The sequence below is a fragment of the Cyprinodon tularosa genome, unplaced genomic scaffold, assembly GCF_016077235.1.
Source record: "Cyprinodon tularosa strain WSP-4 unplaced genomic scaffold, ASM1607723v1 ctg75, whole genome shotgun sequence".
Classification (NCBI taxonomy): Eukaryota; Metazoa; Chordata; class Actinopteri; order Cyprinodontiformes; family Cyprinodontidae; genus Cyprinodon; species Cyprinodon tularosa.
In genome coordinates this window covers 1,422,869-1,440,581 of record NW_024039507.1, presented here as the reverse complement: position 1 = coordinate 1,440,581, position 17,713 = coordinate 1,422,869, and the positions used below count along the sequence as shown (strand labels likewise).

At 37.9% G+C, this 17,713-nt stretch overlaps 1 protein-coding gene and 1 long non-coding RNA gene across 2 annotated transcripts; both read right to left on the bottom strand.

Annotated features, from left to right (window-relative positions):
- Positions 1–4,919: 4,919 nt before the first annotated feature.
- On the bottom strand, positions 4,920–8,615 carry LOC119773205 (nuclear GTPase SLIP-GC-like). Its single transcript, XM_038270094.1, has 10 exons — positions 8,533–8,615; positions 8,321–8,442; positions 6,764–6,940; positions 6,531–6,685; positions 6,298–6,415; positions 6,053–6,161; positions 5,823–5,956; positions 5,293–5,374; positions 5,145–5,211; positions 4,920–5,052 (listed from the first exon to the last, which is right to left on the bottom strand). The coding sequence occupies exons 2-9, from the start codon at positions 8,321–8,323 to the stop codon at positions 5,150–5,152; spliced, it is 840 nt and encodes a 279-aa protein (XP_038126022.1). The 5' UTR covers positions 8,324–8,442; positions 8,533–8,615; the 3' UTR covers positions 4,920–5,052; positions 5,145–5,149.
- A 7,586-nt stretch (positions 8,616–16,201) lies between these two features.
- Positions 16,202–17,338, bottom strand: LOC119773207. The gene is made up of 3 exons (XR_005279363.1): positions 17,253–17,338; positions 16,338–16,554; positions 16,202–16,250 (listed from the first exon to the last, which is right to left on the bottom strand). It is a non-coding gene; the product is annotated as an uncharacterized LOC119773207 (long non-coding RNA).
- Between the last annotated feature and the right edge of the window lie 375 nt (positions 17,339–17,713).

The following is a 17,713-nucleotide window of genomic DNA, read 5'->3' as shown; positions in this document are numbered from 1 at the left end:
AGGTTGCAACAAAACAAACTACACCATCTTTACAGTGGAACACTTTTGTGTAACTGTATTTTTTTCATAGTTCTATAATGTAGATTAGAAGAGGATTCTTTGTTGTCTGTGTTATTTTAAACATATTTCTTTTTTTTTATTTGTAACAATATTTAACTTTGCTATAATCTATACATTAAAAAAACCTCTGTGCAAAATGGAGTGAAAACATTGAACAGCTCCCTGAGAGTTTTTTCTTTGTACTTTAATCCTCCCATCTTTTCAGTGGCTGTAGTGAGCCTGCTTTTTGCTGTAGATCTTCTCAAATCTGGGTTGCAGTGTCACAACTGTCCATTATGCTCAGTCAAGCAAGCGCTGTTTTTGTTTTTTTTTTTTTTGTTTTTCTTCATTCATCCATACCGCTTCCCGCGCCCACCTTCAGTGCCCCCTCCACCATCGTAGCTAAAGCTTCATCAGAGCGTCATTCCTTCCAGACTTTTCCTGCATTCCATGTCTCATTTAAACCGCCATGTTGAGCCTGGTTCTGCCAGAGGTTTCTTCCCAACGGGGAGTTTTTCCTCTCTACTGTCCCTCCATGCTTGCTCATCATGGACAGGTTCTCTCAACCTGTGTTATCCAAACTGGAGTTCCATCTTCCAGGTCCCTGAGTGAAGCTCTAGTATCACCTCCACAAGCCACTGGATCTCCCCATAAAGCTCAGCATACCGTCTTGCTAACCAGCAGTCTACAGACTGACCAACTTCATCTATTTCCACTCCACCACCAGTTTCAGGCCTGGGGTGAAACAACCCTGTTCTTTACTCCTCTCCATGCATATGTAGCCTGGTCTAAAAAAAAAAAAAAAAAAAAAAGCTATTTCAGGCTAATACAATATCACAGTTTATTGCTTCTCATCTTTGCTACTAGGTGACTTCCAGGATGAAATGCTTTAAAGCCTTAATGCTAAATGATAAAAATGTATTGAAGATCTAAAAAGTATTTTCTGAAGACGGGCCAGTCAGTTACACAGCACACACTGTATAAGATATATGTAAACTTGTCAGTACTGGGGTCAGTACTAGGGGCCATGACCAGTTCTACAAGGGAACATTTTATGGCACTTCCCTCATTATGCTTTAATAATATACAGAAAAAAAATTGTACTTTGAAAAAAATGCAGGATAGTAAAAATGTATCCATGAAAGCATATGCATCAAACTCAAGGCCTGCAGACTGAATCCACCTGCCACCATCATTGTGTCATGACGATATTGCCAGATTTCATTCTGTTTTCAGTTTTGTTTTCCCACTAACCAGCTTGGTAAATCATTGCTTAAGCTATAAACCAAGTGATAGCACAAATTGTTAAACATTAAACCAAGATAAACCCAGCTGGTTAGTGGGAAAGCAAAACTAAGACTGAAATCTGTTTATAATATCATGACACAAATATTACGCCAACAGAAAAATTATAGAGATATAGCATATACAAAAAATTAAATTTTGTTCCCAGAAAAAAAAAAAGTATACATATGAAGTACAATTTAATATTAAGTTGTGCAGACAATATATTATACCTGCTCACGAAATCCTAATCAATGTCTAAAGCATATTTATTCATGACAACAACATTGGTATGATCTATGACTTGCAGTGGCCCCAGATCCAGTTAAGCGGTCATTGAGAAATCCTCAATGACGCTTAATGGGGCATTTTTTTTTGCATTGTGCTAATATAAGTGCTTGGCTCATTGGCACATTTTATATATTAAAGTTATTGCTTTCAATCACAACTTGATCATTTTTCTGTTCTTGAAACATGTAGTTTAGTTTATGAGTTTAGTCTAAACCTTATCTCTCAAATTCCTTCTTCAAGAAATGAATTTAACCTCTGTATTCATACATTATCATAATGTCTAACCTTGCAATGCAGCACTGATTAAATGTTATTTTAAGCACAGAGCTTTTATCGCTTCTCCTTTTCTCTCGGTTGATCGTAAAAAAAAAAAAACTTTATTTTGTATGGGCTTCAGCCTTTAAGCCTATTTCTTGTGGTTTAAAGACAGCACTATGTAATCCATAGATATCTGTGGAAAGATTAAACGCAAAGCATCTATTTACACTAATTCTGCCTTCTGCATGTGTAAATACACGCTTGGAAATGGATTGCGCAATGGAGTAATAGATGAAAAAAGGATTGCTGGTCAGGTCAGAGGCAGAGAACTAAGATCTAATGCTGAGAATAATTACCACAAAAGTTACCTAAACGGCATGCCAAATATCTACTGTATCAAGGTCAGCAGTCTATTGCAGGGCAATACAGAGAAGAACAGGGCAAACAACCATTCACACACACAAGGAGAATTTAGAGAAACCAATTAACATAACAGTCATGTTTTTGGACTGTAGAAGGTGTTAGGTTTCTGTTTCTGTGACGTTTTTCTTTTGATGTTCAGTTTTGCTTTGTTTTTTGTTTTACTGTCTCAGTCTTGGTTCTGTTATATTTTCTGTTTAGTGTTCAGTTTTGCTTCACTCCTTATTTTCTAGTGTTAGTAGTTTTTATTTTTGCTGTGGTCTCTGGTTAATTTTTAGTTACTGTCTCAGTCTTTGCTCTGTTATGTTTTCTTTTGAGTGTTTAGTTTTACTTTGCTCCATGTTTTATAGTCTTAATGGTTTAATTATAATTTTGTTGTACTTTCTTGTTATTTCCAGTCTTCCAGGTTTTTCATTTGTTGTCCTCTGCTGCCCTCTTGTGCTCTCCTTTTTCCCTAGCTCCTGCTTTGTTTCTGCTCTGTGCTCACCTGTTCCCAATCTGCTCATTAGCCCTCTCTTTGTCTCAGTCTCCTATTAAAGCCCTCTCTCTTCAGTTCCTCTTTGCTGGGTCCTCGTCTTACTTCGTCAAGCTTCCTCCAACTCGTCTCTCTGAGCCTTCTTCCTGGTTTCTGTAATTAAATCAACTATAAATTCACCTTTGCCTGCCTGCCTCTGCTTTTGGGTCCTCAATCCACAGAAGGGACAGAAGGAAGCCGGAGTACCCGGAGAGAACCCACGCATGCTCAGGGAGAACCTGCAAACTCCATGCAAAAAGACCCCAGGCTACCCACTGCAGCCCCGCATGTCCAGCCAGTTGATTTCTAATGCCAGCTTATCCAGTGCTAACGGCAGCCTATCCAAGGCTAGTACCGGCTGATCTGTGTTGATGGGCAGCAGAAGAAGTTGCTAATCCAGTGAGTGACCAGCATAGGCATGGTAGACCCCAGCCTCTCCAAAGCTAATGCAAGAGAGTTCTCTCCTTCTAAGTTACTAGCTTGTGCATCTCATTTGCTAGTGCCTGCTGCTCAGTTACCGATGCCAGCCTATAATTGATCAGATCAGTAGCTGGCATTGGAATGGATATAGCCTCTTGTGCCAAGGAAGTATGCACTGGTGGGTGTGCAATAGTCTTAATTTTGGCACCAATACCGTGCAATAAGAGAAATCTAAATTAGGCATCTTCAACTTTGGGCCTTGATTTCCAGTGCCTTGCATCTTTTTTGGGTCTGCTTCCACACACCTGAATCTGATAATTGGAGTACGGAACTGCAGATGCAAATTCCTTTGCACCCGTTTTAAGACAAGCTAACCTTCTGAAGATTAGACCCAAAGTGTCTTTGCAAAAAACTATCTGTATCCGATTAGTACCACTAATACCAAGTGTTTTCAAGTATCTGATTGTAAAAGGGAATTGATGGTATTGGATCATCCTTTGATCACTCAAGTTCAATCAGATTAGGTAATGTTTCTCAGTGTACACAAAGGAGAAAATGTGTTTAAAAATTAACAGAATTTATTCCAGTCATGGTTAAAAAAAATCATTGATATAAATACAAATTAGAGAGAAAGATCTCACCTTCTATATTAGGCCCTTTTTACATCTTCACCCCTCAGCTGGGAGAACCAGCTAAATGGCCAAGAGCCTCTGCACTCTTTCCAATTTTATCTATAAGTCTGGCATGAGGTGTCTCCCCAAAGCCCAGATTCAGCTTTAGACCTTCTCACACAGCCTGGAGTTTTACCATGTAAGGTGATTCTGGAGCCACTCTAGGCACCATACGTAAACATAAGAATGTCAATTTTACCTAACTTACACAGAAGAGTGAACAGATATACAAATGAACAGACAATAATATAAAACGAAATGAATCTTTATTCAACAGTGGTATCAAATATCACTTTCTCCTTGTATTTCAGCTCTATGTTTACTAGTTTATGTACTATTATTCTTCCCAACATGCTGTCCCTGACTTCCTGTGTCTAACACTTCGTTTCTGCTGACAAGACAAACAGCTAGACACATTCAACACTTATGTTAAACTGTGAAATAAAAAATACCAATTGCATTTTGCAGTGAAATCCTTCCTCATTTTTTGTTTACTGTACTATGCATAGCACATGAATTCAGTGCAGAATTAACAAAATTAATTAACAAAATCAAACATTGCTGGATGCTTATTAAAATATTACCTGTTTGGCACTGAATCAACAAAAGATAATTTAAACACAGAATAAAAAAGTAGCTCTTTCTTTTTTCTCTCATTGGTTACTCCTCATTTTCAATGCAAAGTGTATAGGCTTGATGATTAATCTTTTCATGGTGTATATTAAATCCTATTATTTTGTTACCATTACATGAACCAAAGAAATAGAGTCTGATACAAAAAATTGAATGAATAAATTTCCTTAAATCCTAAATTTAGAACAATAAAAATTGACATCAAAAACGTTTCTGATTGGATTGAATAATAGAATTTGAGTTTTTCCCCTTACTTCATCGGTATTACATTCTTCATCGGAATTACAAAGAATCTAATGTAAAAAAGGCTACTACTACTGTATGTTCATCAGAAAAAAAATGCTTTTTTAACAGTTTCTCTTTCCTAAACATTTTTTTTACACTTATATTGATTGTAAATAACTTTTAACCAATAATGACGAAAACAATTGTGGCAAACAATTCATCCTCAGTGAAGGCTCCCTCATCTTGAACAACCCTAGATCCAACATGTCATGATGACCATTCTGGGATCAAAGAAAGCTGTTGAACAAAGAAAATAATGTAACTGGAAGCTTTGATGATAGTAAACAGCAGAGCAACTTTTTAAAATATGTCATCTCCAAGAACTTTACCATTTTCAGCTGCTTTTCAGAAACTCTTCATGGAGTTGTTGAACCCTGGTTAGTTCTTCTGAAACGTCTAAACATACAGTTTTGATGACATACTCCTTAGATTATTATTGAAAGTTAATTAATATTATTTAAAGAACAGGTACTTTACCTGGAATTGATTCCTTATCAATCTTGAATGAGAGCTCAATGGATTCCTTCATGGTACTCTCCAGAGTGGCCAAGATCTCGGTCTAAGTTGGCATTTGTATTTGTGTCATTTATTGCAGTAAATCATCCGTTTCAAAGTAGAAGATAAAGTTAATCTTTTAAATGTCATTTTGGTTTTCTGAGATTTTTACTATCTGGTTTAGTGGAAAGGCTTATTTTAGGACTTATTCATCTATAACTTCTCTGTCACGGTCAGACTCTTAAACATTTCTGTATTTGCTGGTAACAGTTCCTCTAACTCATCTGGAGTCCAATCCAGTGAATAAATAAAGATCAGTGGTTAAAAGCATGACTGATCCTGATGTATTTAAAAAAAAAGGAGAATCACAGAGTAAACTGGTTTCTTACAGAATAATCAATGCACTCAGCATTGGGAAAGATCATTGCACAAGTGACAATGGTAGCAGTTGATAATTTGATATGAAAGAAAACATTTTTTGTATTTATTTCAAATTATAATATGTAACATACCCTCAAACTGCTATGCAGATCCAACATTTCATCTTTAGCCTTTTCAAACAGGATGTCCTTTGATTTATGGACATGTCTCTCTATAGTTTCCCTCATGTTCTGCAGTGAACCAGTTCCTGAAAATCCTGCTGCTTCTGCAAAAGAGAATGTTGAAATTTATTACAAATGTAAAATAACAAGGAATGCATAAATGCAGAACTTTTGTTAATTTATATATCAGTTAATCATACTGTCATAGCATTCCAGCAGGATTTCCTCAGCTGTCTTTGCTAGACTGTTGTAGATGTTTTTTTTACGGTTACGAATAAGTTTGGTCAGTTTTGTCTTTAATTGTTCTTCCTAAGAAAAATATAAGAAATTAACTGTTAAAAAAACAGACTTTTGGGCAAACTGTATTAATTGTACATGTTGTTGGTCTGTAAAAAAGCATTTATCTGTTGAATGACATGAACATAATACTTTCCCCATCAGTTACCTCATTCTTCAGAAATACCAGCTGTAGTTCAACATCACTGTACTTCTGTTTTAGCCCTTCAACATCAAGTGAAACTTCTTTGATTACTCCGTAGATTGGACCACATTTTCCGTCATTCCTGAAATATTTAAATGTGTTTTCTGATTATCTTACACTGTATAATTCTTTAAATTAGTACACTCATTATTTATTCTACACATTCTCTTAATTTAAGCGGCTTATAAAGTACTTACGGGAAAGTTTTTTTGAATTCCTCATCAATGCTATCTGTCAGGAGTGAAATTAACTTTGTGTTCAAGTTTTTTTCCCGCCCATGTTTTGGTTTCAGGATCCCTCTATTTTGGACCAGTTTCTTTAGTTGTTTATGAAAACTACTGCCACTCTTTCTCTGAAGAAATACAAACATTTCAGAGTATGAATAAATACAAAGTACTGTTTACTAGGTTTTTAGTATCCAAAAACATACTGGAGGATAGAGAAAGGTCCTCAAGAATTTTTCAAAGGAATGTTTGGATATTTCGACTCCTTCTTGTAGGCACTTTTCAAAAGTTTTGTAATTCTCCATCATTGCATATCTGATCAAGTCACTTTGTTGGCTGAGGTTTCTCTCAAGGTCTTTGCAAACATCTTTGTTTTCTCCACCCTGAAAAGGAAATAAAAATATTAGGTAGAAAAAATGTGTGGTATGAGTAGCTCTCACTGTGTTTATAAAGTCATTTTGCTGTAGCTTTCATCTTGGTTATGCCAATGTTCAAACATGAATAATTATGTCTGAATACTAACTCAGAAATTAAACATTGTCTTTTCTTTTACTTAAACTACATTTACCTATTTCGATGAACACATTTTAGTCACTTAAATAACATCCATATTATAAATAAGCGACATTTCCAGACTATTATACATAAAGGAAATGTTGGCACCCTTCAATTAATGAAAGAAAAGGTAATAAGATAAGACAAAAGTAATTACATACGATTCTAAGAACAAGAACAAATCAGAAATTGCTTTTCAGCCATGCTGAAACAGGCCTAGATAAAAATGATGGTACCCTTAGAAAAGAACATTAAAGCTATATCAAAAATTAAGGGTTTTGAATATAGGAACCTTTTGCTGCAATGCAACTGTACTACCGACTATGCAGCCAAAGTTTAGCAGCGGTGGACTGCTACTACTTCAACTGAGTTTACCTGAGTCTAATATATTCTTTGTTTCTCTGAGTCTAACGTGATTTTTGTCTTTTGCCTTTCGGCAGGAAGTCATCCTGCATACTGGATGTTTGGCCTTCTCCCCCTGGAAGGATTGTTTGAGCTTCACACTGAGCAGGGGATTCATCTCCACACGTCCCGTTCAAGTTCTCCAGGAAATCTGATTGGCAGTCCCCTCCATTGCTCCTCAGAAACCAACCAAACCAAAAACCTGTCTGCCCTCCAACGAGCCCCTCAATCTCTGAAAAAACCCACACCAGCTGGATTCAGGGAAGAAACCTTTCTCCGCAATCGTAAGTCCCGTTTATCTCTGTTTTTGCAGGACGTCGTTCAAAGTTCCCACGGACCCTGAACTAACCTATGTGAATTTCCCTTCTAACTTCCAGTTCCGGTTCAACAGCTCTCTTAGTTCCCCCGAATCCAACCCTTTGAACTCCTCAATAAACCTGTTAAATTTTTCTCTGGTTTCTCTGAGTGGTTTTCTGCATGTGGGTCAGATCTCTTAAAACCGTCATGACAGGAACTGCTCCACCTCTCGATGTTCTGATTTAGATCTCTAATGATGTTTGGTTCTGACCTCCACTGTTTTCATCAGGAAAAAAAGGTGTTCAAATAATTAAAAATTACTCTTCAGATTAAAGGCCACAGTTTCTTATGACAGTTTGAGGGTTATTTGGATGAGGGCAAAACTGTTATATTGAGTTTAACAGTTTTAAGACAGTTTTTTTTTCTACGTAACCATAATAAGATCAGGAAAAGTGAAACTTGGAAGGTGTGTTTTTTAACCAGAAAAAACTTAAGGGCCTAAATCTTACCATATTCCCTGACTTTGCTCCTTGAATCAAAGAGAGGATCCCATTAGCTCCAGACAAGTAGTTTGATGTTTCTGAGTGACAGTCATTGAGATTTTGCAGAAACTCCTGAAGCTTGGGGATTTCTGTGAAAACACAATTCAACTTATAGAGGTAATCTTTTTAAACATAATTCTCAAGTATTTATCACACCAAAAAAGGGATACTTATCCTACCAGTGTATTCTGGACTTAGATATTTCCTCTTGACAAACTATTTGGAGCTCACTGTGAACACTTGGAAACAACCTTCATTGAAATGTTACTAAAACAGTAAACGTTAATAGGCATTATGTTTGTATCTTTTTTCTAGAAGTGGCTTATTTTGCTGTTGGGTTTTTTTTTTTTTTTTACCATTAAAGCTCACCTTAACTTTGGCTAGCTTGTTGAATTCTTTTCTCACATATTCTTTGGCTGACATGTTTCTTTTAAGTATAGAATCCAACACAGCAGCTCTGCAGAAAAAATAAGTAATAATTGTATATATATATATATATATATATATATATATATATATATATATATATATATATATATATATATATATATATATATATATACACTATATTGCCAAAAGTATTTGCTCACCCATCCAAATTATTGGAATCAGGTGTTCCAATCACTTCCATGGCCACAGGTGTATAAATTCAAGCACCTAGGCATGCAGACTGTTTTTACAAACATTTGTGAAAGAATGGGTCGCTCTCAGGAGCTCAGTGAATTCCAGCGTGGAACTGTGATAGGATGCCACCTGTGCAACAAATCCAGTCGTGAAATTTCCTCGCTCCTAAATATTCCACAGTCAACTGTCAGCTGTATTATAAGAAAATGGAAGTGTTTGGGAACGACAGCAACTCAGCCACGAAGTGGTAGGCCACGTAAACTGACGGAGCGGGGTCAGCGGATGCTGACGCGCATAGTGCGAAGAGGTCGCCAACTTTCTGCAGAGTCAATCACTACAGACCTCCAAACTTCATGTGGCCTTCAGATTAGCTCAAGAACAGTGCGCAGAGAGCTTCATGGAATGGGTTTCCATGGTCGAGCAGCTGCATCCAAGCCATACATCACCAAGTGCAATGCAAAGCGTCGGATGCGGTGGTGTAAAGCACGCCGCCACTGGACTCTAGAGCAGTGGAGACGCGTTCTCTGGAGTGACGAATCGCGCTTCTCCATCTGGCAATCTGATGGACGGGTCTGGGTTTGGCGGTTGCCAGGAGAACGGTACTTGTCTGACTGCATTGTGCCAAGTGTAAAGTTTGGTGGAGGGGGGATTATGGTGTGGGGTTGTTTTTCAGGAGCTGGGCTTGGCCCCTTAGTTCCAGTGAAAGGAACTCTGAATGCTTCAGCATACCAAGACATTTTGGACAATTCCATGCTCCCAACTTTGTGGGAACAGTTTGGAGCTGGCCCCTTCCTCTTCCAACATGACTGTGCACCAGTGCACAAAGCAAGGTCCATAAAGACATGGATGACAGAGTCTGGTGTGGATGAACTTGACTGGCCTGCACAGAGTCCTGACCTCAACCCGATAGAACACCTTTGGGATGAATTAGAGCGGAGACTGAGAGCCAGGCCTTCTCGTCCAACATCAGTGTGCGACCTCACAAATGCGCTTCTGGAAGAATGGTCAAAAATTCCCATAAACACACTCCTAAACCTTGTGGACAGCCTTCCCAGAAGAGTTGAAGCTGTTCTAGCTGCAAAGGGTGGACCGGCGTCATATTGAACCCTATGGATTAGGAACGGGATGTCACTTAAGCTCATATGTGAGTCAAGGCAGGTGAGCAAATACTTTTGGCAATATAGTGTATATATATATATATATAAAACACATTTTGGAATGTTTAACAGCATGTTTGTCTAAACTGAAACCTTTGAATGTCTAGTACGCCGCTTGGCTCTGCTCAGTTTTTTTGTTTTATTCTCATTTAACATCTGTTACAAGGACCAGCTGGTGTATAATCGTCAAGAATTGCTAAAAATAAGGGAAATGGTGCAATCGTGTACTATTCGTGGTGCAAACAAGTCGGACTAAGTTTACCCGGTTGTTTATTAAGGACTTTTCTGAATTTGTTGCTTGTGTGCTCACGAGTTATGACAGGGTTTTAATTGTCAGGGATTTTAATGTGCATGTATGTTGTCCTTCTAAGCCCATGGCCAGTGAGTTTTTAGACATGTGGGAAGCTTTTAATTTTACTCAACATGTCACTGGCCCAACACAAGTGCACGGGCACTTGTGTTGGGCAACAATTGTGTTGTGCAGTGGTTTTTCTGTTAACTATGTCGTTGTTGGGATGCCGTGTTCTCTGACCACAGTCCTGTCATGTTTGTTCTTACTTTGGACTTGGAGGTGAAGCTGTCTAATTTGCTTTAGTTTTTAAACCCAACACAGCTGCTGCTTTTTCTCCTCTTTTCTTTTACTGCATCTTCTCTGGATCATCTAAACCCTGCTGCATTCATGGACATGGAGCAATTAATGAACTCTTTTATTCCCACTCTGAAGCCCTGGACAGTGTTGCTCCTCTTAGAGCCATTTGTCCTAAGCCAAAGCTCGAACCGTTGCTCAATGACACTACAAACACAGTTCAGCGTGAGTGTCAGAGAGTAGAGCATATTTCGACGAAGAATCACTTGGATGTGATTCTTAGAGAGTACTGGAGATAATATCAAAGTCCATTTAAAGCCTGGCGTACATTGTGTGATTTTCGGGGCAATTTTCTGGTCGTAAAAGAATCTTTTGATCGGGCCGACTTTCAGCCTGATTGTGAGTCGTGTAGTGTACAGGGTGTTATGGGCGGAGATCAGCCTCTCACGACCACCTCCCGATCAGGAATTGTGAGGTTGGGAAAATATCAAACATGCTTGATTTTCTCCCGACCGTCGTGGGCAAATCATTCAGGGCGCATTAGCAAATATGGATTCTTCTTTTTATTCTTCCTCTCAGATGTAAACACAGCAGCATGGCAGGGATGCAATGAGTGAAATACAGTTCTGTCTGTAAAATTGACAGACTGTAGTAGCCACGTGTGCTCAGCCATGTCTTTTTTTCAAATATATTGTTGCCTTTTCTTTTTAGGACTTTCAGCACAAAATTCTACAAATTGACAAGGCAGCGCGGTTCATTATAGTGAGCTTCTTAATCCTGAAGCTTGTTTGGCTTCAGGATAGAGAGCTACAAAGCAGCTCCAAATCACTGCGGAGCTGAGTCTGATGTGGTTTTTAGTCTTAGTGTGAGAAGATAGATCGCATCAGAGCGTCAGGCCGAACATAAATCGTCAGCTGTGAATTCACACTGTACGACTAAACCCTGCGGTTAATTGTAATTTGAGCAGCAGCTGTGTGCATTGATTAAAAAAATGGCACAGTGTACACCCGGCTTAAAGCTGAGAAAGTTAGTATTTTTCACACTCGATCTTGACTTATATCAGTAAGCTTAAAGTTCTTTTTAAAACAATGGGTTCGGTTTTCAATCCGAATCAGTCCACTACATTGGAGATGACAAGGAAAACTTGTAAAAAAAAATCCTCTCCATTTTTAATGAGAAGGTTGCTGTTATTAGGGCCAACATATCTATCTCTTTATTGTGTTACTCAGTGTTCACTCAGTGCTCAGATGTTTTTTGTCAGTTTCAGTCTGAGTCATTGTCTGTGCTCATAAGGATAGTTAAAAAAAAACTAAAACCCTCTTCCTGTCCCACAGACCTCTTCCCTCCTCATTTTTTCAAAGAGGTTTGGGACACCATTGGCCCTTCTGTCAGGGAGACCATCAACAGCAGGTTGGCTTCTGGTACTATGCCTAGCCCTAGCCTACCTTTGACCATACAAATTCGGCAAATTATCACCCAATTTCCAAACTACCCTTGGTATCTTAGAGAAATGCGTTTTTGCACAATTGCAACCATTTTTAGATTAAAATGGCACTTTAGACCCACTCAGGTTCAGTCGGGTTACAAAGCTTTGCACAGTACTGAATCTGCACTCTTAAAGGTTTTTGACTACATAGTTTTAATGACAGATTCTGGAGGCTCTGCCATTTCAGGGCTTTAAGACCTGATGGTTGTTTTTGACACAGTTGACCACACGATTCTTTTAAACCACCTCAGAGATTGTGTAGGTGTCAGGGGCATCGCGTTGCAGTGGTTTCAGTATTGCCTGTCAGAGAGGTCCTTCTCAGTCAGGCTGGGAGACTCCACCTCATCTTCTGCCCCACTTCCCTGTGGAGTCCCCCAGGGATCTATCCTGGGAACCATTCTTTTTGCTTTGTACCTCCTCCTACATGGGGAGATTTTTAAGAAGCATGGCGTGTCTTACCACTTCTACGCTGATGACTGTCAAATTTACATGCCGATTGGATCTGCCCACACGAACTTAGGATCACTCAAAAATGATTGGTGTCCCAAAGTCACCAGCCTTGACATGTCATCAAAAATAGCGATTTTAAATTTGATAAACAGATCAATGGCATTTTAAAATCAGGTTTTTATCATCTTCGTCCTTTATCCACAGTTAAGCTGTTTCTATGTTTTAATCTTTTTGAGCAAGTTATGCATGATTTTATTTCAGGTCATCTGGAATACTGCAATGAACTTTATTCGGGTATCTTCCACAAAGCACTTCCCCACTTGCAGTTAGTACAGATCACTGCGGTACGACTTTTAACAGGCACCAAAAAAGGTGAACACATCATCCCAATCCTTGCGTGTTTGCTCTGGCTCCTTGTTAAGTTTAGAATTTATTTATTTTTTAATATTGTTAGTTTTTAAAGCCTTGAATGGACTGGCGCCACAGTACAGTACAACAGACCTCATCCAAATTTACCGTCCCCTGCTTGCTTTGAGGTCTGACAGCCAGCTCTAGCTTGTGACTCCTAAGATAAATCGGAAAACCAGATGGGACATAGTATTTTCTGTTGTCCGTCCGAAGCTGTGTAATACTCTTGCGTAAGTTGTGTGGTCCTCTGTGGTTTTGTGTTTATGTTATTATATTTATTGTTTTAAACTGTCTTACTTATATTTATTGTGTTATACTTACCGAAGGGTGGGGATAATGGTTATAGTTGCGTGTGCAACTCTTTGGAACATTTTGTAGTTTAAATGTGCTACAGTATAAAAATAAAGTGGATTGGATTAAATGTAATAGCTAACTTACTCATCATGTGAATCTTCAGTAATATCAGACTTGGTGCAGATAAAGTGGATGTGCCGACATTCCCCTCCGTTTCCAAGGAGGCTACTTGCACTTTTTAGGATCTCCCAGGATTCTCTTTCTGCTGCTGCTCGGTTGATTTCACATACAATCCACACAGTAGAACAGTTTCCAAGAATCTGAGGTGATATATGCATAGCAATTAATAACTCTACTACTGCAACAACAACTAGTACTATTAGTGACAGCATATAGTAATAATCAAACCTTCAGTCAACACCTCAATAATAAAGTATATATTACCCCTTTCCACATCTCATCTCTGCTTTTGTTTCGGTCCCCATTTCCTGGAAGGACCACCAGTGTGACATGTTGTAGAAAATTTTTATTTGGCACCCTGACAGTGACACATTTCACCAGTGGCCAATACCACCTATTTACAAACTTATCTCCTTCTTGTTTTGTGTCACTTGATGTGTATTTGATCATCTTTGCAGATAGAGCTTCAGCCTGCAAAACAAAATAAAAATTGTATGCATTGTGAAAAACTCAGTTTTAGAACAGGGCATCCTTTCTTGCCTGAAAGACTGTCAGAGAGTCCACGGTCATGTAAAATTAGCTTTGATGTTGACAGGAACACTGATGTTCCTTCTTCCAGATGGTGTAATGTGCAGACTCATGTTAATAATAAACACATTCAGGTGTTAAATGCAGGGAGCTTTGATGCTTAAGTAATGGCTCCAAACGAAGTTCTCTTAAGAGGTCTTCAACAGGTGGTCCGCGATCCCTAGGGGGTCCACAGAGGTACTGCATGGAGGTCGCAAAAGTTTTGGTTGATTAGACTTTATTTTTATTCCTCCCCTGCAATTTTTTCCACTAATTGAAATGTCTTTAAATACACATTAACACGAATTCAACACACTGTAGTAAACAGATAAAGGGATAAATATTATAAACTACCAAATATGACTACTATATGGAAAGGCCAATAGCCCAATTTGAGTTAGAAATATTTTCCCCCATTTAGGACCACTTTATAAAGTATTCTAGCTGACAACTTCTTTATAAGCTTGTTAAGGTTTAAATAATTTGATCTGATGCTGCCATGCCAACAGATGATGGCACAAGAGATCACCCTCTCCACCACAGACTTATAAAAGATATTCAGCATCTTTCTTCAAACACTGAAGGAAATAAGCTTTCTCAAGAAGTACAGTTAAGTACAGTCTGCTCTTTCCATTCCAGACTGTTTCCAATCCATTTTATTGTTCAGGTAGACACAAACATATTTATGCTCCACTTCTTCTCCATTGATCATAATAGTTTTTGACCGGTTCTAGTTTTATTCTAAAAATGACAATAGTCTCCTGTTTATTACAAGATGGGTGTTTCCACACCATGCCAAAAAGCAGTCCACCAGCTGGAAAATAAAGTTTTGTTAAACCATACATCAAAAGCTCTGCCCCTAGTCACGGCTAGTGACCTTATTACGGCTCCACAACATGAATCTTATGAGAACTTATTATAAACTTGTAAACCCTCCACATTAAAATAAAAGTTTCTGAAAAGGCACAAAACATTAGACAAATGATTCAGATATATTTTTCTTACTGATTCACATGTCAAGGTTTTTCGTATCGACTGACGAAATTCTGGAATTTCCCTAAAGTATTTGTGCTCCATGAGTTGCTCAGTAGTTTTCCATCTCCAGTCTTCCCCATAAATTGCTGACAGTTTTTCAACAAGATCATGATATTCATCATTATATTCTTCATCTTTCTCCTGATCTTCGTTATCCTTAAAGGAATAGTACACCCAAAACATGATTAGCCTTCATTTTCTACTCACCTCCATGCTGAACAACACTCTGGAGTACTTTTTTGATATCTCAAATGCATCTGGAGATCTGGGAGACTTCTTGCTGTCTGCTGACATTCAAATAATGGAGGTCTATGGCGCCCGAGACAGAAAGGTCCACAAAAGTCCACAAAAACTTGTCAATATTCCTCCATAATGCTCGTCCAATGTAATCCAAGTGTCCTGAGTGGGTAGCATCCAGAATTTACTCGAAACGAAGTCATTTAGAACGTTTTAGAGCCTAAACAGTAGTGTATAGGATTTCCTAATAGCGCCCCCATGCGCGCTCACGATTCTACGGAAGCCGGCAGACCAAACCAGCGCATTCAGCTCGGCAAAGAACTCATGCTCTTCCTCAACACTGAAGTCCTCAGACATTTTTCTTTCGTTGTTTCTTTCTTTGCACAGGTAAACAGCACATTTCTTCTTCTACGCTTGCATTATCGGCAGACCAGACGCTGAATGCGCACTTCCTTCCGGTTTGGTCTGCCGGCTTCCGTAGAATCGTGAGCGCGCATGGGGGCGCTATTAGGAAATCCTATACACTACTGTTTATGCTCTAAAAACATTCTAAATGACTTCGTTTCGAGTAAATTCTGGATGCTACCCACTCAGGACACTTGGATTACATTGGACGAGCAGTATGGAGGAATATTGACACGTTTTTGTGGACTTTTATGGACCTTTCTGTCTCGGGCGCCATGGACCTCCATTATTTGAATGTCAGCAGACAGCAAGAAGCCTCCCAGATCTCCAGATGCATTTGAGATATCAAAAAAGTACTCCAGAGTGTTGTTCAGCATGGAGGTGAGTAGAAAATGAAGGCTAATCATGTTTTGGGTGTACTATTCCTTTAAGAAACTGATCTCTGTTGCTCAATTCATCTTCCCACTCCTGAAAAAAATATATTTTAATATAAAGTTGTAAAACAAATGTATTGAAACATATTTGAAAAGGAAGAAAAATATATCCATAGTTGACCTCTTTTGTGATGAACTCAATCTCTGCCTCATATTTATGGTTGAGCCTGTTAGCCTCCACTTTGATCATGACTGAGGTACAGGCACTGAGACTTCCAGATGGTAAAAGCCTTTCCTCTTCAATGACAGCATTTATCAAAGATGTCTTTCCAGCTCCGGTTTTCCCAAAGACTCCAACCAGCTCTCTTTTTTCCGTCTCCAGATTCATTATTTTAGTCCTGTTGAAAATCTAAACTTTTAAACCTTGAACCTCTCAAATCGCTCAAATTTATTTAAAGACTAAGGGTAAACAACAAAACATAGCTTGGTATTAGTTTAATATATACATGAATATTAAATAAAAATTTTTTTTATATAAATTATCAAGCTTTACATCCCTGAAGCAGATAGCCAAAATGTGCACAGTGCAATAAAGAATAGGCGTTAATTGGATATAAATATACAAATATATTATTAAGTAATTGAACGTACATATAAGTTAAGTAGCATTTAGGTTTGAATTTTTTTTTAATAATTTTAGGTTTTGCTTTGTACAGCCCATAATGTGCTTTCTATTTGTAAATGTAAAAATATACAGACTTGCTAGTGATGACTATTTTTCTTCCTTTTATAGAAGATTAGCCATAAAAAGAACCAAGTACATTTTAACCAAATACATTAATGAACCAAAAAGACTTAACAAAGAATATATAATTAAAAGCATGTTTATTTAACTGAATTAATAGTTATTTTCTGCATAAGGATGCTAAATACCTTTAGTTAAAAGTATCTAGCATCAAAACAAATTAAGCATTGCTATTTATATGGCTTTTGGATCTCATCAACATAAAATTGTATAAATACTTATTGATGAAGCAAAGCCAAAATAATTTGTGATTTTGATGCAGATTGTTCAAGAACACAGAAAAGTACTTACTTCAAAAAAGTGTTAACCTTTTTGTCCTCTTGGGTTTGTAGTTTTGCGTGGACATTTGCCATTATGTCTTTTACATCAAACAAAATCGGTAAATCTGTAAGTGAAAGTAAAAAAAAATGTCAGGTCAATTGCAAAGATTGAAGTCATAATGGAACTGGCTCTTTTAGTATCAGTTCTGTAGAATACTCTCCAACCAAACAGGTAATATCTCAGCTGTACTGGAGGTAGTTTACAACTTTGTGCTCAAAATGGACTCTTAAACATTTTTCTTTTTTGTCCAAATAATGGTTTATCTGTTTTTTCAAATTTCTCAAAGAAACACGTGAGAAGATGGCACCTTTACTATCCCGTCGTTTTGTCGGTTGAACTTTGCTGGAGTCACTCTGGAAATCCAACTTTCTCTTTCCTTATCATCATAAAAACAGGAAAAAACAAAACCAGATTTATTGGTAATTTCTCCC